At 47.0% G+C, this 24,686-nt stretch overlaps 1 protein-coding gene and 1 pseudogene across 1 annotated transcript in view; both read left to right on the forward strand.

Moving 5' to 3' along the window:
- INO80 (INO80 complex ATPase subunit) overlaps window positions 1-10,004 on the forward strand; it is a 120,666-nt gene extending 110,662 nt beyond the window's left edge. The window contains exons 30-36 of the mRNA XM_069484573.1: window positions 186-344; window positions 948-1,050; window positions 1,798-1,886; window positions 4,510-4,665; window positions 4,929-5,088; window positions 5,798-6,013; window positions 8,389-10,004. Of these exons, the coding sequence (XP_069340674.1) occupies window positions 186-344; window positions 948-1,050; window positions 1,798-1,886; window positions 4,510-4,665; window positions 4,929-5,088; window positions 5,798-6,013; window positions 8,389-8,606 (1,101 nt within the window). The 3' untranslated portion in view covers window positions 8,607-10,004. The remainder of the gene's footprint in view (window positions 1-185; window positions 345-947; window positions 1,051-1,797; window positions 1,887-4,509; window positions 4,666-4,928; window positions 5,089-5,797; window positions 6,014-8,388) is intronic.
- Window positions 10,005-13,541: 3,537 nt separating this feature from the next.
- LOC138376836 (large ribosomal subunit protein uL29 pseudogene) lies at window positions 13,542-13,980 on the forward strand (annotated as a pseudogene).
- Window positions 13,981-24,686: the final 10,706 nt, after the last annotated feature.

Here is a 24,686-nt window from a genome sequence, read left to right on the forward strand (position 1 = left end):
CAAGGCATGTAAAGGAATGGTTAGTTTTATGAGTAGATGTATCTTCTCATCTTAATGTTAAAAAGAAATCTGACCCTGGTAACACCAGAGGGTTGAAGACAGACAGTGGCTCAGCTGCTGTCCGAATTTCTTGTCTACCCTAAGAGTGCTTCAGTCTTTGCTGTATTCTCATCCTCCCTATACAGGTGATTTTCTATGATAGCGACTGGAATCCCACTGTGGACCAGCAGGCCATGGACAGGGCCCACCGTTTGGGGCAGACAAAGCAGGTTACCGTGTACCGGCTCATCTGTAAAGGCACCATTGAAGAACGTATTCTGCAGAGAGCCAAGGAGAAGAGTGAGGTAAGCCACAAGGGAGAGGAATTACTGTACTGGTGGAGAGAACAGAAAGTCCAGTCGCAATGACTACACTGAGACTCTCTTGCCTTTCGTTGGTCATGAGGATACTACAATTTCTTCTGAATAGAAAATAAAATCAGGTCCTGTGCAACAGCAGTCTCGACTGTCCTGGCCGTGCCTCATTCCCTTTCCGCCACAGGACAGCCACAGCCCAGACTCGGCTGCTGTTCATGTGAGACTGACACCAGTAATGGCCTCTCACATTCAGAAGAAGGATTGACATTTTTGAGCTCTCAGCTTATCTGCCTCTGAGTTGTATGCCAAATTTGCTAGTTTCTGAAGAAATGATTGTTTTGTTTTTTTTCATCCTGATTCAGTATTATTGGACTTTGTGGCTGTCGATTAGCAGTCCCAAGCAATGAAGTTCTCATTGTCCTTTCTTTTGGACTAATAGTCTGGATGAGCCAGTCAGATGAACAGGAAAGAAATAGGGAGACCAGAGGCCTCACCTGAGGATCGAGTTGAGAAAGATGTTTACTTCCTTCTGGATATTTGCCATAAGGGAATGGATGCCTGGAGATGATGTTTTGATCTGTCTTGGTGTAGATTCAGCGGATGGTGATTTCAGGCGGGAACTTCAAACCAGATACCTTGAAGCCTAAAGAGGTGGTTAGTCTTCTTCTAGACGATGAAGAGTTGGAGAAGAAACGTATGTACTCTAAACTGCTTCATGTGCTCTTGTCTCTAGCCCCACATAGCTAGAATGGAAGGGGTACTTGGCTATGTGCCAAGGGTAGGCAAGCCAAGGCTGTATTTGGGGAAACATTTTTATATTAATATTTCCTATGAAAACCCAAACAAGAACATGTAGTAGAACAGGTGAAATTTGTGTTTTAAAAGTAAATATGACTTCACCTAACTTTTAGCTTGCTCAAGGAAGGCTATACCTGACCCCCCAGCAGGAATATTTATGTGGAGAAGTTGGAGCAGCACACCGCTGTAGCCATACAAACCCTTCTCCTGTGTGCCTCTGGCTTTTGAGAACATTGAGTTCAGATTTATCCTGTGAGCCTCTGAGGACTCCCACAGCATCACATCCAGAAAACAAGTTCACATTTGCCAGCACCTTCTAAAAGCCTTTCAGAACTCTGTAACTATACTCGATCTGTGCAAAGCAGAGATAGTAAAAGGCTGAAAATAAAAAAGGGGACAGACAAGGCAAGATAAGGCCCATAATAATTAAATGAAATCTCAATTTAAACCCAAAATCTATTAGGAATCCAAGAACTCTGTTCTTTCTCTAAGTTAGAAAACTACCGGCTATCTGCCTTAAATAGATAGAAATCATATCTTAGAACATAAACATCAGAGGACATGGCCACCTTAATTTCAGAGAACGAGGATCATGATTGCCACAAGTACTTCATCAGTTCTTTTTTTTTAATTTTCTTGGTAGTGAGACTGCGACAGGAAGAGAAACGGCAGCAGGAGGAAAGCAACCGAGTGAAAGAGCGCAAGCGTAAGAGGGAGAAGTATGCAGAGAAGGTATGTTCAGCCTGGGGTGGCAGATAGGGGCTGGTGGGGCGTGGGGTGCTTACAGAAAAGGCTTTGGGGTACATGGCTTGTTATCTTGGTTATTGGTTGGTATCCAGCTCCAGCTGTGTGTGATTAGTTGCAGTTCTGGGTTGACTGCAGGAGAAATGCAGTCTTGGTAGATTTGTACTCCCTACACATACCCCCTTTCAGTGATCGCAGTTTAATTATGGAAACCATTTTTCAGGGCTGTTACAAAGCACAAGGCTAAAGTATGGGTAAGATGGATATTATTTACATACATTATTTGATTCTGTAAAATCTTAGGAAGGGCCTAAGAGGTCATGAGATCTAATCCTTCTACCGTAATTCTGCTAGTGTATCATTCCGTGTCTCCTACCACTGGAAAAATAAATCCCTGGCCAGTCTGTTCATCTCTTTTTATCCAATTCATGCCAGGGATTTGAACTGTTTTTTGTCTGCTTTCTGAGTTTTCCTGCTTGAGCCTACCAGGCTAGCTACAAAGTGGGATGTCATTTCTCTACATTTCTCCTATCTTGCTGTTTCTACTAAAGTATTGCATCAGTAATTCTTATCCCCGATCTTTATTGACATGTAAATTGGAAGTGAGGCCGTCAGGACTTATTCTTGTTTCAGGGGTCAGCCCATTAGCTCTGATTAGGTTCCAAACATATTATGCCTGCAGGCTATGGTTTCGTACCATTTTACTATCTTCTTGAGAGTGCTAACTTTTTCTAGTGGGTTTATCTTACCTTTGGGTTATACTACCCTTCCCATCTTCACCAGCCCTGGTTGGACTCCTAATGTTAAACAAGGTAGCCACCTGAGCTTCAAGTATCTCCATAGCTCTGGCCCCTCAAATCCCATCCTTGTTCATGCCCCATTTCCCTGGCCTGTTTGGTTTACCTGAAACCTGTTATCTGCTACATGTTCACACTGGTTCTGCTTTTAAGTGGAGGTCAGCTTCTTCCCCTTGCCCACACTTCTGTTGGTCCTCATGGCCCTTTGCCTGCATGGCCTTGATGGTCAGCAGCCTAAGTGCCTGTCTGTATTATATCATCATCTTCCAGTAGATGTACCAGCTCTTCCTGCTGCAAAATCTACATCCTCATTTAGACCTCCTCTAAGCAGAACTGTTTGTAGTCTAAAAGATGCCCCTGGTACTCACATCATTTACAAAGTTGAAAAATCCTATGAATGAAGGATCAAAATCAGGTCAGGTTTGGTGGCTTATGCCTGTAATCCCAGCACTCTGGGAGGTCAAGGTGGGAGGATTGCTTGAAGTCAGGAGTTTGAGACCAGCCTGAGCAAGAGTGAGACCCCTTCTATATAAAAAATTAAAAAATTATCTAGGCATGGTGGTGCACACTTATAGTCCCAGCTACTGAGGCTGAGGTGGGAGGATCACTTGAGCCCAGAAGTTTGAGGTTGCAGTGAGCTAAGATGATGCCACTGTACTCTAGCTGGGGCAACAGAGCAAGACTCTGTCTCAAAAAAAAATCCTTCTAGCCTGTGCTGCCATCTCTACCCATTTCCCCAGGCTCTTTTATGATTCCACCCTCAAATATCTAACCCATTACTTACTACTGTTTAAAATAAAATACCTTTAATATTCAGAAATAATATCAAGGAAGAAAAGATGGTTTTCTCACATAGAACACTGTCAGATTTAATAGTTTCCAGCAGATACTATCTCTGCTCTAAGCATAGACTAATAAATGCCCAATGTTACTATAAACTACACAAAGACGTGGCATATTAACCACATTATAGATATAGATAAAAATGTAGCGGTACATTGGGTGAATGAGATTCTCAGATGTATCCAAGCTCATTCTATGATTTCAGGTCCCTAAACTGTGACAGAGCCCTACTGAACTTGATTTAGCACTACTTAGTGTAGCTCAGTCACTCAACCCCTAAGAGTTTATTTTGTAATTTGAGGAAATAGTGACAAAGGAACTCCACTATTCCTTGGGTATAAGGCTCTTCATTCTCCGCATGCATTAAAACGTGCAGAGAAAAAGTAGATATGCATGCTCTCTTTTTGCTATGAACCTAAAACTGCTCTAAAAAAATAGTCTTTTAAAAAAACAGATGTGCAGAAAATATATTGACAGCACTGCAATCTTTTGTGAAACTACATTCATTCAGCCCCCATAAGTGCTACAGCTTGGATGTATCAGAGGCTGGCTACACCCCTCACCCTACCAGGATCAGGCTTTTTTGCCTTTTTTTTTTTTGAGACAGGGTCTTGCTCTGTCACCTGGGCTAGAGTGCAATGGCATCATTATAGCTCACAGCAACCTCAAACTCCTGGGCTCAAGCAATCCTTCTGCCTCAGCCTCCTGAGTAGCTGGGACTACAGGTCCATGCCACCATGCCCGGCTAATTTTTCTATTTTTTGTAGAAATGGGGTCTCACAAAATACACATGAACTCTCCTTAAGCCATCCATTCTTCCTTATCAAGTTTTTCTTCCTTAAAAATATGCTAATTGAGGTGTTTATAAAATAAAGTATAAAAGTTCTGTCATCCTTTTCTTCCGTAATTCCACTTTCCCTTCAGAGTGCATCCTCATACTTTTTCCATTTTTCCCAATCTATGTTCCCCAGAAGAAAAAGGAAGATGAATTGGATGGGAAAAGGAGAAAAGAAGGTGTGAACCTGGTGATCCCATTTGTTCCCTCGGCTGATAACTCCAACCTCTCTGCTGATGGGGATGACTCCTTCATTAGCGTGGACTCAGCCATGCCCAGCCCGTTCAGTGAGGTGAGGTGGTGGGGACTGTGTCCTGACCTTATACTAGGGATGCTTTGCTGGGCAGCCTTTGCTTCTCTTAGAGTCCTCCTGCCTTAATAGAAGAGGGTTGCATATGAGATCCATATGGAGAAAAGCAAATGTGGACAGGTTGGCTTCTTGGGAGCCAGAGAAGGTGGATCTAGCCTCCACTGTGATGCATGTTCTTACATAGGTGCGAGGCCATGGGCAGTGGGTACTGGGAGTAGTAGAGATCTCAACCCTTCCTTTTCTAGATCTCCATCAGCAGTGAACTTCACACTGGGTCCATTCCACCTGATGAGAGCAGCAGTGACATGCTGGTCATCGTGGATGACCCAGCCTCCTCAGCCCCTCAGTCTCGAGCCACCAACTCTCCTGCGTCCATAACAGGCTCTGTCTCAGACACCGTAAACGGTAAGTGCTGCTGCTGTGTCTTCCAGCTTGGGCCTGGTCCACTGCCCAGCATTGGAGTGGTGATGGGGTAAAGTCCTGATTCCTTCCAGAATTATGGCATTTTCTTCTTTCTTTAGAGAAGAGTGGAATGGAGCAAAAAGATTTTTGTAAGCTTATTCTTTCAATAGCCCTGTCAAGTGAAAGGAAGAAAGAGAAGGTTTAGAGAAAGCAAAATAAGAACTTTATAAAGATTTAAAACTTGTTTGTTTTCCAGTCATCCCTGTCTAGTTTTTAATTAATGTTAGCTTTTCTGGGCCTTTCCGCAGTTTGTTGTGTGGGGACCAGTGTTGCTGCTCTTTCTTGGGGAGTTCTAAGTTTAAAACTTGGGAACAACAGTTGATTCTTCAAGACAGGAGCACATGAGAGTGTGCAGGTAAATCCCAGATAGCAAGTCTCTGAGGTTCAATTAGTAACAGACTAGTTTAAAGAAGTTTGGGAGTAACAGGACCACTCTTTACAATGAAAAGTGGTGTGAGGAGTTAAGGATGTTTTAGCTGTTCAGAATTCTTAGCAACTCTGTGTGACTCAATGGCCTAGCCATTGAATGGAGACATAGACCTCCTCAGGGGTCCTTAAACACCCTGAGAGCCAGCTTTCCCTGTCAGGGAAAGACTGTGTTAACGTTTTGAAGAGATTCATTTTTTTCCTCTTGGCCAATTTGTTCCCACAGGAATTTCCATTCAGGAAATGCCAGCTGCAGGACGTGGTCACTCAGCCCGAAGCCGAGGCCGCCCCAAAGGTTCGGGAAGCACAGCCAAAGGAGCAGGGAAGGGCCGAAGCCGGAAGTCCACGGCGGGCAGTGCTGCCGCAATGGCAGGAGCCAAAGCAGGGGCTGCGGCGGCCTCTGCAGCTGCCTATGCTGCATACGGGTACAACGTGTCTAAAGGTGCGGAGGCCCCGTGTGGCTTTAGGCTCGTTCTGCCAGGTAGAACATGTGGGAAACTCTCAGGCCAGCACCTCCTTCCCAGAGCCCAGATTGAGGTTCCACTTCTTTGCATTGAGCAGTCTTGATTCTCCCCTTGACCTCATGACTTGGTACAGTGCCACCTTTGAATTGGAAGTAACTGTGAAAAGAGTGCTAAATTGTGGGCTGTACTGCTTTAGACATTCAGAGTTTTTCCTCCTTTTGGAAATTGATTTTATTTTTCTTAGTTGGTTTTTTCTAAGAGGCACATTTCAGTAATCCACACTAGCATAATTAACATTCATTCAGCTATGTGATGATCCATCACCTTAGGCATTGAGCACCTGCTGTATGCATAGGAATATAACGCATGGCACCTGCTCCTGTGTGTATTATAGCAATGAGAAGGGGAAGCCGTGCTTGCAGCATGTTCAGCAGCCATGCGAGGCAGCATGCAGATGCGTGGAAAGAGAGCAGAGGCTTCACTGCCGTTGTAGGTCAGGAGGAGAAACCATGGATCTGCTGATAAGGTTGCCAAGCTGCAATTCAAAAAGGAAAAGGATGAGGAAGGATTTCAACTGGTGACAGAGGCAATGGGGTCACCAAGCAGGTCAGCCAGATTGCAGTGAAGAGAAGCAGTGGGTGTCAAGGCTGGAAAGACATGGTGAGACCTGACAGGCAGGACCTTGGCAGGTGTGTACAGCAAGGGCCAGCAGACAGTCTGAGAAGAGAAGTGGCTCTTGTGACTGTGATATATGAACAATGATGGTAGCTATGGAATATGGACATCTGAGCATGGTGAGAAAGGGAGAGCCCATTTATGGACCTGTCTCCCCATTCAAAATGTGAGCTTAGTATCAGTCACTACAGCAAGTAAAGGCATTCTCCAATAGAATGTGCTTGGCCTGTAGTAAGTGCTCAGTAAATGTTACTTTACCTCCCGTTTCTCCTACTACAGGAATCCCAGCTTTCATTATTGGTTCATCCAGGAAATAGGAATTGTAATAGCCTAGCCCAGTGTTTCTTAACCCTTTGCCAACTCATCACATCCTTGGAAAACAACAGTCATGCCAGTAGTCAAGGCTGCTGTTGCAGGGTCTCACCCATAGATGGGGCAGAGCATGACACTCATCAGGGTTTCTCCTAGGAACATGACTGAAGAGGGGGAAGGAGACAAAGAGGGTTCAGCAGTATGAGAAAAATCAGCTGTGCTTGGCAACTGGAATGGGAAGTGAGGGAAGGGAGGGGTTTAGAGGCTACCTGCAGTTCTACTGTGGGTGAGGAGAGAGGCATGTCTACCCACCAAGCACTTAGAATTCTTTTACACAAGAAGCAGTTGAAGAATCATATTAGGCAACGTAAGTAGATTTGCCTGGCTCATATTAGAAAAAAGGAAAGTTCACTGTTGCCCAGGGAGTCATCACTAAAGATGAGGGATTTGAACTGCGTTCTTGCAGTGGGATAGCTTGGAGAGCAGGGGTGGCCACAGCCTGCGTAAGTAGAACTGCATGAGTATAGACACAGGGTAGAGAGTGGCAGCCTTACGCCCCCTGGCCAGACTTCTGGGGGAGTAGAGAACATCGTCTATGAAATTAAGAGGAAAACCGCTAACTACAAGTGATGTCCTGAGAAAAAAGAAAAGGAAAATGCATTGGTGTCTGTTAAGTTACAGTTCTCATCCTGCAGCCTTGGCGTCCCAAATTCTGTGTGCACTGTCTGGAATGCCAAGGTGAACATTGTACTCTCTGTGGATGAAGTAATGTGGAAAGGGCTAGGCAGATGTCATTTGCTCTTTTTTTTTTTTTTTTTTTTGTTGTTGTTGTTGTTTTTTTTTATTTTTATTTTATTTTTTTTTTTTCAATTTAATTTTACAGAATCAAAGAGTCTAACAGTATATCTTGTTAGATACAGTATGTCCTCATAATGTATACATTATTTCTTATACAATGATATGAAATAATATGGGAAATATTCATGATAAATTATTAAGTGAACAGTGCAAGTTAAAAACAATAGTTTCATATTTTTTTCCCCACCCCCCCTTTCCCAAGTCAGCACCTTCAAGTGTTACCACTCCCCAAACGGTGCGCAATGCACTCATTGTGTAGGCATACCCCCATGCCCTCCCCCACTCCCCACCTCAGTCTGATGTCCAATTGGTGTCGTGTCATTTGCTCTTAAAACCCTGTCCCCCTTACTCAAAAGACAGTTGATAGGAAGAGGTTGGCAAGGAGTAGCAGGGAGTGATTCTCCACCACCTGTCCTCTGGCCTGGACTCTGGTTACCAAGATCACAGGCTCCAAGGAAGCTCATGCAGACTGGTGCTTACACTCTTGTCTCTTTCTCCATCCCCACAGGAATCTCCGCCAGCAGTCCTCTGCAGACATCCCTTGTTCGGCCTGCTGGCCTTGCTGACTTTGGACCTTCAAGCGCCTCTTCTCCTTTGAGTTCCCCTTTGAGCAAAGGAAATAATGTTCCTGGGACCCCAAAAAACCTCCACATGACCAGCAGCCTAGCCTCAGACTCCCTGGTCCGGAAACAGGGCAAAGGCACCAATCCGTCTGGAGGACGGTAACCATCTGGACCCTCCAACTTCCTTCAACCAAACCAAGGTCTAGAGTCCTGGCCTGCAAATCGTCTTGGATGGCTTGCCCAGTGCAGCATCTTAACATCCTGAGTCAGAGGGCAGAGATGTCCAGTGTGGCAAGGGAAGAATGGGCAAGTGGTTGGTGTGAGCACTTTTATCACCTGTGTCTCAAAAGGAGTGTCTGAGGTACCTATGGGAGCAAGGCCCACGACAGGAATCAGCCCCACAGCATCTCAGATGAACTGCATAGCCAAGTCTTAAACCTCTTACCAGGGAAGGGCCTGACATAGTAGCCCCCTTTAGATGCTCAGGCACACTGTCTCCATCCTCATTCCACTCTTTGGCTCTGACCACGTCCCTTGCAAAGGCTCCACAGGTGCTGTGAAGAGCCTTCCATGATGGAGACTTCTCTTAAGGTTATGATGATTTGCTGTAAGGTTAGGAAGGGAGGAGATCGTGTACCTGGTGTCCACAGCCTTTGGGCAGCTCTCCAGGTCTCCAAACACTATTTGCCAGTGTGTTATCGTTGAAGAGAACAGTGAGTGCGAGAGAAGGTAGTGGCTGATAAGGGTGACAGAGGCTAGAGGAAGCATACCCACAGGCGGCGGTTGTGTTCCCAGCATTGCCTCCCCTGCCCTGCATGGTTCACACCAGAGAACCTTCAGGTCCTACCAGCAACAGTAGCAGCAGCTCCCACCCAAGGGACTCCCAGAAGCCAGTAAAGAGACCAGGAGCCACCTCAATCAGCAGGACATCCTCACTGCCCCTCTTGTAGACTCCCCTTTGTCCATCCTGAATGCACAGTTTCCCTGCACCTGCCCTTCAGCCCCCTGCTTGGCTGTATGCACTGTCTGTATTGCACTGAGAAAGGAAGGGACAGCGGGAGTGAGTGAGGGAGGGAGGGTGGAGAGAGAGGGCAAGCTGGACACCGGCCCTCCCAGCCCCAGCCCCAGCCCCATGGGCCTGAGCTTGCGCCCTCCAGCACAGGCAAAGGGGCAGTGTTTGCATGGGAGGTGTTTCTGCCGGCCTGCCTGATGTCCCTGGTGCAGCAGGTGCTTCCGGGCGGGCCAGCCTCTAATTTGCACACCTGAAAATCGCGGAATTGAGTTTAGATAGATTGATTTTTAAAACTTTTTTTTTTGGGAGTAGGCGTTGTAGGGGAATCATTTAATTTAAATCATTAAGATTCCTCTGCCCAAACCCAAACTCCTGTGTACAGATGCTATTTAGAGGGAATCAGAAAAATGCCAAGCCTTTTTTCTCTTTGAATGTGCTGTCTATTTTTATAACTGAACTTGTACATATGTATAAAGAGAGACACATCTTTCTTTTACTAACTGGATAAAAAAATCTTAAATAAAATGGAGTGAGATAATTTTATGTAAATTGGGGTGTCTGTGGTCTTTGCAGCTGCTTCTCCTTGGAGGCAAACTTAGGCCCTTGGTGGATGTGGCAGGATAAAGGGAAGGCAGAGCCCTAGCGTTGTTCCTGTGACCAGAGAGGACAGGGGTTAGTGGGACGAGGGGGTGGCTGTGGGTGTTTCCGCAGTGGCAGGATTCATTAGGCTTAAGAATTTGCCTACAGCCATCAGAGAGGTGGCTTGACCAAGTGCCTGGCATGCAGCAGCCCAGGCCTTTGAGTGTGGGCTCCTTATGGCTCAGGACCTAGGCGTGGGCACCCTGGCCTGGTCCACCATTGAACAGTGACATAGTGGTAATCGTAATACTGACAGTGTTCTCCACATTAGCTGTACTTGTAAGAATCATGAAAGAAACAGTGAAATATGTTCCTAGGGATTCGAAAGACATCCAGGCTTGGAAAACAGCTCAGTGATCAACTGGAAAAGAGCTCTGCCTGGACTAGCAGCCAGTGTTTCTCTGGGCCAAACACCGATAGGCTCTTGCGACACCTGTGAGCAGGGCTCGTGCTGTTCCCAAGTGTGCTGGCTGTGGCCTCCCTAGCCGTGCTCACCCTGCACACTGTTGATCAGGGTGGGCTGGCTCCTGGGCAGCTATTGCTCACCCACAGTCACAAGGATCAGCCTTTCTTCATTTTGTTGATCTCGAGAGGCATTATCAGATACTCTGCTGCTAAACTTGACCAAGGCCTTGCACCACACTGAACAACATAACAGAGCAGCTATGTCTTTACCTGTTATGTAAAGATTTTTGCATTTAAAAATAAGTAATTTGAAACCTTCTGAATCATCCCTTAAGGCAATGCTTTTCAAACTTTAATATGCATATGAATCACCTTAGGATCTTAACTTGCAGGTTTGTTTCCTAAGGTCTAGGGTGTGACCTGAGACCAAATTTCTTTTATTTCTTTCTTTTTTTTCTTTTTTTGTGGAGAAAAGATCTCAATTTGTTTAGAGTGCCATGGCATCCACCGAGCTCACAGCAACCTCAAACTCCTGGACTCAGGAGATCTTCCTGTCTCAGCCTCCCAAGTAGCTGGGACTATAGAAAGGTGTGCGCCACCATGCCCAGCTAGTTTTTTCTATTTTTAGTTGTCCACCTGATTTCTTTTTATTTTTAGTAGAGACGGGGTCTTGCTCTTGCTTAGGCTGATCTCAAACTCCTGACCTCAAGGGGGTCCTTGGCCTCCCAGAGTGCTAGGATTACAGGCGTGAGCCACTGTGCCCGGCCAAGACCAAATTTCTGACCAGATCCCAGGTGAAGGCTGAGCTGCTAGTCCTCAGACCACACCTGGAATAACAAGGCCCTAGAATACCTTCCAGCCTTGCCAGTCAGAAGAAACTCTCATCTTTGCCTGTATGCCCCCACCACAGCCAGGAAGCCCTGTACAGGAAATACTACTTTATTTTTTCTATCGCTCAACTTAATTCACCTGATGACAGAAAATGAAATCCTAGCATTTCCAGGAAAATTCAGTCCCATATACATGTTTTCTTGGGTTTTTGGGTTTTGGTTTTGTTTTTTTCCTCATTTTAAAACTGTCAGTTCATGATTTTCTCCATCCCCCTCTCCCTCCTGGCTAGCACCTCTGTTGAGCATGTTAAGTTTGAGAGAAGGTCTCTGATTTGCTACTGTCCCCCTTCTTTGTGGCCTCTACCTGTCTCTTACTGCTGTCATTCACTAGAGCATCTGTGATCCCTGGGCTCGCTGTTTCCTGTGCAGTGTGTCCTCTTAGCATGACCACCACACTCCTTCCAGGTCAGTCAGCTTCCTTAATTCCTGAGCCCTTCTCAGAGGCATGGAGACATTTGGCTACTCTTCCATGCTTCTCTGAGACTGCTAGGACGTGGGGAATCCCTGCGATTCGGGAGCAGCTGTGGTTAGTGCTGGCTGCCCAATTCAGCCATCTTCGTGATGACATTCAAACCACTTAGATGTGGAACAGGTGGATGGTGCATATTGTGGTAGATGGTGCGTATAGACAACACAGCATCTAGCTTGAAACTGTGTGCCCAGTTACTTGCTGTATGGTAGCAAATGATGCTAAGAAAAGTATCTGCCTAGGGCAAAGACTCCTGAGGACTGTGGAGTAGCAGGAGCTTGGGCTATTTCAGCCCTCTGGGAATGACCCACCCATTTGCCACCCAGGAAGTATTTGGGCCAAACAGCCCCAGGACTAAGCTATGGAGATGCTGATCTCCAGTGATAGTCCCCAGGACTGGGTGTAAGAGGAGGTGGGAGGGAGGACATGCTTGAGGCCCACTTCCTGGTTGTTAGGGACTCTGAGGAAGCAGGGTGCCTCCCTTATCACGAGGCCCCTGGCCTGTTCCTGTGTTCCCATTTCTTTCTTGCTTCAGGTCCTGGGACTTAGCTGGCTTCCCTTTCCTCTTCAAAATTGCTACCACCGACTCTCTCACTCCAGTTTCCCCGCCCCATAGCAAGCTGCTGTGGGGGGCGGGGGGTACTCTTTGTTTTCACCAAACTGCTGCAAAAAATGAGTATCTTACTTTTTTTTAAATTAAGGGTTTTGTTGCTTTTCAAAACAAGGACACCAGATAAAAACAGTACTGTACATGGGGAGTTCAAAGTTTAAGAAATATTTCAGGCCGGGCGCGGTGGCCATGCCTCTGTAATCCTAGCACTCTGGGAGGCCGAGGCGGGAGGATCGCTCGAGGTCAGGAGTTCGAGACCAGCCTGAGCAAGAAGAGCAAGACCCCATCTCTACAAAAAATAGAAAGAAATGATCTGGACAGCTAAAATTGTATACATAGAAAAAAATTATCCAGGCATGGTAGCACATGCCTGTAGTCCCAGGTACTCTGGAGGCTGGGGCAGGAGGATAGCTTGAGCCCAGGAGTTTGAGGTTGCTGTGAGCTAGGCTGACGCCAGGGCACTCTAGCCCTGGCAACAGAGCAAGACTCTGTCTCAAAAAAAAAAAAAAGGAAAGAAAAATATTTCACAGTTCTCAAAGTCCCAAGTCCACAGTTCCTGGCACCTCAAGTGAGAATCCTGAGTGAGAGGCTCCCTGACTCTTGTGTTCCTCCTCCCAGGGAGCTAAGAGCTTCTTGCAAAAAGACTGGCAAGTGGGGTGCAGTGGCTCACACCTGTAATCCTAGCACTCTGGGAGGCCGAGGCAGGCGGATTGTTTGAGCTCAGGAGTTCGAGATCAGCCTGAGCAAGAGCGAGACCCCGTCTCTACTAAAAAATAGAAAGAAATTATCTGGACAACTAAAAATATATAGAAAAAATTAGCCAGGCATGATGGCACATGCCTATAGTCCCAGCTACTCGGGAGGCTGAGGCAGGAGGATTGCTTGAGCCCAGGAGTTTGAGGTTGCTGTGAGCTAGGCTGATGCCACGGCACTCTAGCCCAGGCCACAGAATGAGACTCTGTCTCCAAAAAAAAAAAAAAAACTTTCTTCCCCCTGGACTGTTCAGCAAAAAATAATTTTAAAAAAGAATGAAGCTCTTTCCCTCAGAGCAGGTGTCGGCGGAGGCAGCGGCGGCGATGGCAGCTATTCGTGTAGCAATGGCCAAGATTAAGGCTCGGGACCTTCGCGGCAAGAAGAAGGAAGAGTTGCTGAAACAGCTGGAAGACCTGAAAGTGGAGCTGTCCCAGCTTCGTGTCGCCAAAGTGACAGGCTGCGCGGCGTCCAAACTCTCTAAGATCCTAGTCGTCCGCAAGTCCATTGCCCAAGTTCTCACTGTAATTAATCAGACACAGAAAGAAAACCTCAGGAAGTTCTACAAGGGCAAGAAGTAGAAGCCCCTGGATCTGCGGCCTAAGAAAACACGTGCCATGCGCCACCGGCTCAACAAGCACGAGGAGAACCTGAAGACCAAGAAGCAGCAGCGGAAGGAACGGCTGTACCCACTGCGGAAGCATGCGGTCAAGGCCTGAGGCCTGAGTCTCTCGGCATCAATAAAAACACGAAACTGGCAAAAAAAAAAAAAAGAATGAAAAAAAAATTTCTTACAGCTTATCTCCCTGTTTCAATTTAACTCATGTTATAAAATGATATCATGGTAACATCTCCTTCCCCTGAATGTAATCTAGGGCACTTTGGAGAAGCTGTACTTCAGGCGGAGGAGTAACTCCAAAGGTTACAATTTCAGACACCATGGGGAGAGATTTTAACGCTGCTATTTTTCTTTATGCCTCAAATTAGATTCCAAGCCTTGATAGTAACTTGCTCCAGTGTGCAAAGCTGATGTTTTGGTTTACCTGGGCATATGACCAGCTTTTCCTCCAGGTAGAAAGGGAGCTCCCTGAGCCTCCTCTTCCTGGTTCTTCCCATAGTTGGGGGAAAAGCTGGGTTGGTGGGGGAGGAGAAAGAAAGAAAGGGAACCCCTGCATGGTCCACAAGAGTACTCTCAGCCTCTGAGCGTTATTTCCAGCCCCTCTTTTCTTTGTGCATAAGCCTTTTCTTTTTCAGATCTGCATTTTATTATATTTTTTACTTATTTACTTAGGAATAAGTAATAGACTTGCACTGTTCAAAATCAAAAACACGCAAAAGGGCATAAGAGGAAAAAGTCTCTCCCGTCCCATCCTCTGGCCCCCAATTCCCCTCCTGGGAAGCAAACGGTGTTGACAGTTTCTTGTGATTCCTTCCAGACATATTTCTATGCTTTTTAAAAGACATGATTGTACTCACATTACGTATCTAACTTTGTATGCTTTTTTCCCCACTTATTATGCAGTAAAAACATTATGCAAAGAGAGTAAAATGTTTCTTAACATTAGTAAGCATTCATAAATGTTCATACTGACTGCAAATATGACATCAAAGGGAGATGACCCATTTTATTGCCCTATTGCTGGACAATTAGAGTTTTCTCCCTTTAAATCCTCTGATTCTGTCCAAGATGAAACTATCTATATGGGTTCGGCCAGCAGTTGCGGTTTAGTTTGGACTAGGACTGGCCATTTGCTCCCTGGGGACACAGGGATCTGGGGTCAGGAGGAGGCCCAGGGCCCAACCCAGAGGGATGAGCGGGGTGGTCCCTGGTCTGCGTGGCCTTCAGGGGCCAGCTGTGTGGTCCAGGCCAGTGGAGGCAATATATTTAGCTGGGTCAGATGCTGCTGGCTGTGTCATGACCCAGGAGGACTGTGCTGTTGGAAAACAAACCAGGATGGCCTGGCTGAAGCCAGCCCTCCTTCCTCTGCCCCTGCTCCAGCTTACTGGCCTGGCAAGGAGTGTGAGAAGGGGAGGAGGGCACGGGCCAGGGAGAGGGCTCAGACAGAAGGGCACCTGCCAGCACCCCGCCCAGGCAGATTTGGGAAGTGGCTTTTTCTGTCTCCCTCTCCTGCCTCTGCCAAGGTGTCAGAGCCTGGGCAGCCTGGAGGCACTTCCTTCCTTCTCCCTGCCTCCTCCCCCTCTTCCCTTTCTCCCTCCACCCCAGTCAACCTTATTTGCCTTGCTAAGGGAGTGGAGTTCATTTGTTCACACATTCATCCATTCCATTCAACTCATTTACCCATTTATTTGTTCAGCAAAAAATTTTTTGAGGGCCTCGGGTCAGCCAAGCTCTGAACTGAGCACCAGGGATACAGCAGTGAACAGCGAAGTGCCAGCTCCTGCCCGCATGGAGCTCATGCTCTAGGGAGATAAGAAATAATCCAATAACTAATCAGGAGTTGGTGAAAAATAATGCTATTAAGAGCAATAATAGGCTGGGCGCGGTGGCTCACGCCTGTAATCCTAGCACTCTGGGAGGCTGAGGTAAGGAGATCATTTGAGCTCAGGAGTTCGAGACCAGCCTGAGCAAGAGCGAGACCCCGTCTCTACTAAAAATAGAAAGAAATGATCTGGCCAACTAAAAATATATATAGAAAAAGTTACCCGGGCATGGTGGCGCATACCTGTAGTCCCAGCTACTTGGGAGGCTGAGGCAGGAGGATTGCTTAAGCCCAGGAGTTTGAGGTTGCTGTGAGCTAGGCTGACGCTACAGCACTCTAGCCTGGGCAACAGAGCGAGACTCTGTCTCAAAAAAAAAAAAAAAAAAAAAGGCAATAATAACTAACTTTCACATAGTGCTTTTTTTTTCCTTTTTTGCTATTTTAGAAAAAAATACAGGAAACTTTTAATCAAATCCTTTTCTGAAGTTCATGATATTTTATTAACATTATTAAATGAAAAGATAGATTATGCAGTATGAGGTTCTCATATTTCCATTGACATTTAAACAGAAACTAGATTCACTCTCAATTTCTTTTTTTTTTTTTTGAGACAGAGTCTCACTTTGTTGCCCAGGCTAGAGTGAGTGCCGTGGCGTCAGCTCACAGCAACCTCAAACTCCTGAGCTCAAGGGATCCTCCTGTCTCAGCCTCCCGAGTAGTTGGGACTACAGGCGTGCACCACCATGCCCGGCTAATTTTTTCTATATATATTTTTAGCTGTCCATATAATTTCTTTCTATTTTTAGTAGAGATGGGGTCTCGCTCTTGCTCAGGCTGGTCTCAAACTCCTGAGCTCAAATGATCCGCCCACCTCGGCCTCCCAGAGTGCTAGGATTACAGGCGTGAGCCACTGCGCCCGGCCCACTCTCAATTTCAATGACAATATTTGTCATTTATTACAAGAATGGAAAATAAGAGAAATTTAGAGAGGGTAGGAAGAAAAGAAATATTTCCTGATTTCCAATACAGTCGGGAGTATGGAGTTTCTGCTCTACTGCAATTAATATGTCCAGTTTTCACAAACTTGGGCACAAACAATGTCACATCTACTTTGATAACCCAACTTATCCCACTCTGAGCCCTTACCTGCCAAATAAGGAAAGGCCATCTCTTTCCCTAACCTCTACCCTGTGGAGCGTGTATCCTCCAGGCTCCTGCCTGAGATTCTGACCTGTGTGTACAACCTGTTTACAAGTGAGGCAGGACTAGACCTGCTCCTCATAGCCAAAAGAATCATCATCGAATGGCATTTTTAGCATGGACCACCCTGGAAAATGGCCATTGTCCACTGTCTTCTCTAATGTATTTAAGATTATTTTGACTACCCTACTTGATCCAGTGCCCCACTTACTGCTTCCCAGACACCAGAGGCTCCGTGTTGCTGCTAGTTGAAGCCCAAGCAACCCGCTAGGATGTGGTCTTCATTATGCCACTTGCTCTATTTGTCCCAAGGGCTCTCCTCTTTGTCACTGTCACTGGGTCAAGCCTTGATTGAGTGTTCCAGACAACTGTGTTTCCTTAGGCACTGAGAGAAAATACTACTATCTTCTTTGTGTCTTTCAGTGTATAATACTGAATGACTAAATGCGTATGTCCCAAGTGCCAGAGCATTTTAATTTCCTCCAGTACACAGACCCCTAGACAAGATTCAAACATGTAGCTATTCCCCAACAACTCTATGTCCATTCTCTTCCCCTTTCATAATAAAAAGCTACTTTTATTTACTTATTTTTAATTTTTTTCATTTAATTTTTTTAATTTTGAATTGTTAATGGGCACATAGTAGTTGTATATCTTTTTATTGTTATTTTTTAATTTTTTTTCCAAAAAGACATAAAGAACCTTCAATAAAAACACAGTTTAAAAAAAGGTGTGTCTTTGATTTGATTTTCAGCTTGACTGTTACTGGCATACATGAATGCCACTGATTTGTGTGCATTAATTTTGTATCCCGAGACTACTGAATTCCTTTATCAATTCCAGGAGTCTCTTGGTTGAAACCTTGGGATTTTCTAGGTATAACAGCATATCATCAGCAAAGAGTGAGAGTTTGACCTCTTCTGCCCCCATTCAGACACCCTTATTTCCCTTCTCTTGTCTGACTGCTCTGGCGAGGACTTCCAGCACTATGTTGAATAGAAGTGGAGTATCTCACTGACTACTACTCAACTCCAAAAACCAATAGTGATCTAGCACCTCTTATATTATCCTGGATACAGACTGAACCCATCCTTCCAAGTGAGGTATCACAAGGATGGAAAAACACGCACCACATGTACTCGCCATCAAACTGGTACTAACTGATCAACACTAAGGTGCTCACATGGTAGTAACACTCACTGGGTGCCAGTCAGGTGGGGGAGGAGGGAGGGGGAGAACGGAGAGGGGGAAGGAGGAAGAGGTGAGCAGGGGGAGGGGGAGGGGGGTAAACCCACAGCTAATGGAAATGGGACACACTGTATGGGCAAAGGATACGCTTGTAGCCATGGCTTGAGTGGGGCAAATGCATTTCATGTAACCAAAATGTTTGTACCCCTCTAATATCCCAAATTTAAAAATTTAAAAAATTAAAAAAATTTGACCTCAAAAAAGAGCATGCTTTCATTCCAAATCCTCAGATTCAGGCTCTCAGGGATGCTTTAGGGTAAAACTTGGGGCAAAGCAAGGTGCTCAAAGCCGTGTGTGGATCATGGAAGCCAGTGGCGGGGAGGCGTGGGGTCTGTGTCCTAGGATTTAGAGGGAGGGCTCTCAGCCAGGGGAGGGTCAGTCCAGGTCGGTGACTTAAACTCCCGGCTACTTCTGAGATAGGAGTCAAAACTCAGAAAAAGCCAGGTGAGTGGGTGGAGAATGAAGTCACGGAACAGCTCAAGAGGAGGGTCTCCATGGGTCAGACGCGACAGCAGGAATGGGGTGGGGGATGTCCTCACCAGGCTCCCGTAGGCCATCCCCAGCACGACATTCGCCCCGACAGCCAGTTACTGCCGGATGCCACAGCCTCCCTACCTTGCGCAGAACTGCTCGGATTTGTCCCGCTGCCCTGCCTCTGCAGCCCTGGCTCTGCCGAAGCGACTGCACCTGGGTTTCCTGGAGCTCCCGGCTCACATCGTGCTTTAAAGTATGTAGAGTGTTTTCACCTCGTAGCGTATCTAATCCCAAGAATCGGAGAGGAAGTTATGGTTATCAGTCCTGCCCTCCACAGGAAGAAATTGCAGCTCAGGGATATTAAGTGACCTAGCCAGGGTTTTAAGTGGAACCCCAATTCTTGAACCCACTTCCTCTGACTCTAAGCCCATGTCCCTCCTGAAAAGGAGGAGCCACCAAAACTGTCAAGGAACTAGTTTCTGGTCCAGCTCTTCATTTTGCATTTGAGGAGATAGGTCCAGAGAGTCAAAGTGCCCTGCCTAAAACACACAGCTTAAAAGAGGCACTGGAACCTCCGGACTCCCAGCCCAGTACTCTCTTTGCATCTGATCCGCAGTCGCATGTGGGGTGGTCATGGCAGGTCTGCTTCCTCCCCTCCCCTGCATCCCCACCTGGCCTACCCACCTCTGCTGCACAGCCCCTCTTCTGGGTGACAGCCCAGAGCACCCCCCCAGCTCCCACCCTCCCCTCATCAGTGCCTGCCTCTTGCTAGGTGAGTGGGTTTTTCCATTCAACCAACATGATTCATTCACCCCATGAGGGAGCACCTACGGTGTGCAGACTGTGCTGGGACACATAGTGACAGACTCGATCCCTGCACTCAAGGGCTCACAGACAGCTGGGGAGGTAGATGAGAATGAGGAGGATCTGTGTCCAGGGTGAAAAAAATGATACATAAAATAAAATGGGAAAAAAAGAAAAAATAATAAGAGAGAAGAAAGAAAGAAAAGAAAGAAGGAAGGAAAAAAGGAATGAAGGGAAAGGAGGGAGGGGAGGAACCGACAAGGTCATGGTACGATCAATGCTGCAAGAGAAAAAGCACAGGTGTCAGACATGCATGGCAGGGCAGACCTTGGTGGTCTTCAGGGAAGGCTTCCCTGAGGAGGTGACATCTAAACTGTGCCCTGAAGTCTAAGCGACAAATTAGCCAGGCCAAATTTGGTAAAGAAGAGATTCTCAAGATGAGGGAACTAAGGGGACCGAGGTAAGAAGGCACCCAGCACGTGGCAGGGGGGTTGCAGGTTTCTGTCCGAGCAGCTGCCATCTGTTCAGTGTGTGTCATGTTCTCAGGCTGCGAGTGAGCTGTGAGCAGGAGCTGGGGCTTCCTTATTCTGGAAGCCCCCATGGGTGAGGGCCTACACTCTTGTGCACTGATGACTCAGGCACCCCAAGTGAGCAGCTTGTCACCAGCTTTCCCCATCCATGGACTCACCGTCCCTCCCAGCCAGAGCCCCCTCCCTGTCTCCTGCCACCCTCTTTGCCTGGCACGGACATGACTGGGCCCCATGAGGGACAGTGCCTGGCTGGAGGCTTGGACTGTGGGAGAGCCAGAGGTGAACACATTACTGACCTGAGTCCCCTTCCTCCCCTAGTCACCAACATCACTAGACTGTGCCGAGGGAAGCCAAGCTTCTCTCCCTGCGAGAGATGGTGGGTGTGGGTGCACCACCCCATGAGAGAGGTGCAAACACCCCTCCAGCTTAGCAACCAGGGTGGGAGGAACTAGCAAGGGGAAGCCCTTCCCCTGGTATGCATTCACAGAGACAGATCAAGGGAGAGAGAAAGGGGCTCACCTAGGATGGCGGTCACCAGCTTGGGTCAGCACCACCCTGATCAGGCACATGCTGGGGCTGCCCATGGCTGGCCAGTCCGCCCTTGCCCCTGTGGTTCCCAGTCCCGCATTCCTGGGCTTTGCGCTCGAACATTCAGATTGAATATTAGCCTGGGAGGCAACTTGGCACTCACCCTCGAATGTGATTGAGGTTTTTATGGGATCTTTCCCTCTAAGGTGATGTGTGACGTTGCATTCAAGAAGGATCATTTCCCACAGGTCCTCGAGCTCTGCCTGGGGCCCAGCACTGTGCTCCTCGGAGGGTTCTGCTCCGTGGGGACAGACCTGCAAGTAGATCAAGTCAGTGCAACATGCCAAGCACAAAGTGGAGGTAGGCAGAGGCGGCAGGTGGCACTGAGGAGGGCGCCAGCCCGCAGGGTGGTGGCAGCATTGAAGCCAGGGCTGGGTGCTGAGGTGTGAGGGGCAGGGCGGTGGGAAGACAGCCAGAGCAAGGCTGAGTGGCCAGGGACAGCAGGAGGCGGGGGAGGGGGGTCACCGGGTCTTGGGGGGCAGTGTGGGGACCACTCTGGCCCTCTGGGATTCGCTCTCTGTGACCACTGCCTCCCCTAACCTGGCCTTGGGCACTGAAGTTGGACTCACACCCCGGAACACCGCATCCCTCCTCAGATCCCAGCCTGGGGAAAGGGGGTCTGCCCCATTTGTGGTCCTTTCCACAATCGCTGCTTCTCTGACGACTTCAGGGGGATGACAGCCCCCAGAGGAACGTGGTCCTTCCTGCCAGCCCTAGACAAGTGCGTGCGCTGCAGCCGCACTGGTGACCAGCACGTCCTCCCTCACTGTCCGTGTCCCTGCTGAGCAAGCAGCCCCCTCAGCAAAATCCTGCTCTCCCCAGTCTCCGCCCTCCCGCTGGCTGCCTAGAGGCACCTCTGCCACCTTCCCTGTTCCTGGCTTTCCTTCAGGCCTCTGGAACTTCACAGCAGTCTGCCACCAGGCCTTGCAGCCCGTCTTTCCGGCCACGAGCACAAGCCTCCTCAGACCCAGGCCCGAACGTGACGCGCATCTAGCATCTACGTTAAAGAAGACAAAACAAACAAAAAGAACAAAAACAAACTAAAGATACTTCAGTGGGAGGAAAAACATGAAAAAACAAAAACATCACTACAGAACTCAACTTCCTTACCAGAGAATGTCTAACATTTCCTCTACAATCTGACCCCAAAGCGGCTTTCAGCCTCCCCCCTGGTGCGCTAGCCACTCGCCAGTGCCAAGCCCTCCTTGCTGGAGAGCCTGCCCTCCGCCTGTCGGGTTCCTGCTGCTTCCTTAAGGTCCCTTCAGCGCTGGCCAGCTTTGTCCCATCCCCTGGGCTCCCAGAGTTGCCCTATCCCAGGCCAGGTGTGAGGGTGGCTCTGTCTGTCCCCTACAGCTGTAGGTCAAGGGCCCTGTGCCTGCTATAGACTCAATACATGGCAATTGAACTGGCTGACCCTTCTGACTGACTCCTGGTCCTCCTGGAGGGATGGACAAAATGACATCTGAGGTCCCTACTAACTCTGAAATCCCTTAATGCTATGACCCAAAGTTGGGCACCCACCCATCAACCTGCTCAAGTCCTTCTGAAGTACAAAAATTTAAAAATAATAAAAAATAGAAGAAACAGCCAGGCGCGGTGGCTCACACCTGTAATCCTAGCACTCTGGGAGGCCGAGGAGGGCGGATTGTTTGAGCTCAGGAGTTCGAGACCAGCCTGAGCAAGAGCGAGACCCCCATCTCTACTAAAAATAGAAAAAAATGATTTAGATAGCTAAAAATATATAGAGAAAAAAAAATTAGCCGGGCATGGTGGCACATGCCTGTAGTCCCAGCTACTGGGGAGGCTGAGGCAGGAGGATTGCTTAAGCCCAGGAGTTTGAGGTTGCTGTGAGCAAGGCTGAAGCCACAGCACTCTAGCCAGGGCAAAAGACCAAGACTCTGTCTGAAAAAAAAAAAAAAATAGAACAAACAAAAACGTTTCTTTTAATGCTTCTATACCAGGAGTTCTCAATTATGGCCCAAGGACCACTGAAGGTCCCCAAGAGGCTCTCAGGGAGTCTGTGAAGTCAAAATTATTTTTTTTTAATTTATTTCATCTTATTATGGGGGATACAGAATTTCAGGTTACATACGTTGCCCATGTACCGCCTTTCCCCCCAAGTCAAAGCTCCAGGTGTGTCTGTTCCCCAGGTAGTGCGCGTTGCACCATCATGTAGGTATCTATCCCTCCCTTCCCCACCCCCTACTTCCCGAGTCAGCACCTTCAAGCGTTACCAATCCCCAAACGGTGTGCAAGGCACTCATTGTGTAGGCATACCCCCATCCCCTCCCCCACCCCCCACCTCAGTCTGATATCCGATTGGTGTCGTTCCCAGATGTGTATTTAGGTGATGATCAGGGAAACCAATTTTCTGGTGAGTACGTGTGATGCTTGTTTTTCCATTCTTGAGATGCTTCACTTAATATAATGGGCTCCAACTCTCTCCAGGAGAACCATAGAGATGTCGTATCTTCATTATTTCTTATAGCTGAGTAATACTCCATGGTATACATATACCACAGCTTACTAATCCAATCATGTATTGATGGGCATTTGGGTTGTTTCCACATCTTTGCAGTTGTGAATTGTGCTGCTATAAACATTCGGGTACATGTGTCTTTGTTATAGAATGACCTTTTTCCCTTTGGGTATATGCCCAGTAATGGGATTGCTGGATCGAATGGCAGGTCTACTTGAATCTGTTTAAGATACCTCCATAATGCTTTCCACAGGGGTTGCGCTAGTTTGCAGTCCCACCAGCAGTGTATGAGTGTTCCTGTCTCTCCACACCCACGCCAACATGTGTTGTTTTGGGATTTTTTGATAAAGGCCATTCTCACTGGGGTTAAGTGATATCTCATTGTGGTTTTGATTTGCATTTCCCTGATGATTAGGGATGTTGAGCATTTTTTCATATGTTTGTAACCATTCTTATATCTTCTTTTGAGAAATTTCTATTCATGTCATTTGCCCACTTTTTGATAGGGTTGTTTGATTTTTTCTTGCTGATCTTCCTGAGTTCTAAATAGATTCTTGTTATCAGTCCTTTATCTGATGTGTAGTATGCAAAGATTTTTTCCCATTCTGTAGGTGGTCTGCTTATTCTCGTGACTGTTTCTTTGGCTGTGCAGAAGCTTTTTAATTTAATCATGTCCCATTCATTTATTTTTGTTGTTGCTGTGATTGCCTTAGGGTTCTTCTTCATAAATTCTTTGCCTAGGCCAATTTCATAGTAATACAAGAGGTTGTCTTTATTTATTTATTTATTTTTATTTTTATTTTTAACAGTCTCCTCTGTTGCCCGGGCTAGAGTGCCATGGGGTCAGCCTAGCTCATAGCAACCTCAAACACCTGGGCTCAAGGATCCTGTCTCAGGCTCCTGAGTAGCTGGGACTATAGGTTGTGCCACCACGTCCAGCTAATTTTTTCTATTTTTAGTAGAGACGGGGTCTCACTCTTGCTCAGGCTGGTCTTAAACTCCCTAGTTCAAGTGATCCTCCCGCCTCGGCCTCCCAGAGTGCTAGGATTACAGGCATGAGCCACCGCGCCCGGCCTAGAGGTTGTGCTTTCACTCGCATTCCTCATGAGAGTGCAGTGGAGTTTTCCAGAGGCTATGTGATACAGGCATTTGCAACAGATTGAATGGAGAAGCAGATTAGAATCCAGTGGCATATACAAGGGTCCTTCAGAAAGTTCATGAAAAAATAGAATTAAAGAAATAAAATATATTTTCCACAGATGCCCTAAAAAAAAAAAAAAAAGACCTTATTTCTCAGCATAAGCTCCATCAAAATTCAAGAAAATTATAGATTTTTTTTTTTTAATTTTTAAAAATATTAAAAGAAAGATTACAGGGCTAGTTGATTCTCCAGGTGTGTTGTTACGCACTCATTAGCGGATTCTGACTTTCATGGCCACTATCCTGCTAAGAAAATTTTGTAAGTGATGATACTAGCCATTTAGTCCATCCCTAAGAAACTGAGTGTCCTGGTAATTTAACCATGTCAAGGCAGCCATTTTTATATTATTAACCGAAGAAAAATGGGTGTCCTTCAATGATTTTTTTTTTTAAGATTAGGAAATGAAAAGAACTCAGGAGCCAAATCAGGACTGTTGCTGGGTGCTATGGCTCACACCTAAAATCCCAGCACTTTGGGAGGCCAAGGGGAGGTGGGGGGGGGCG

The sequence above is a fragment of the Eulemur rufifrons genome, chromosome 2, assembly GCF_041146395.1.
Source record: "Eulemur rufifrons isolate Redbay chromosome 2, OSU_ERuf_1, whole genome shotgun sequence".
In the NCBI taxonomy this organism is placed as follows: Eukaryota; Metazoa; Chordata; class Mammalia; order Primates; family Lemuridae; genus Eulemur; species Eulemur rufifrons.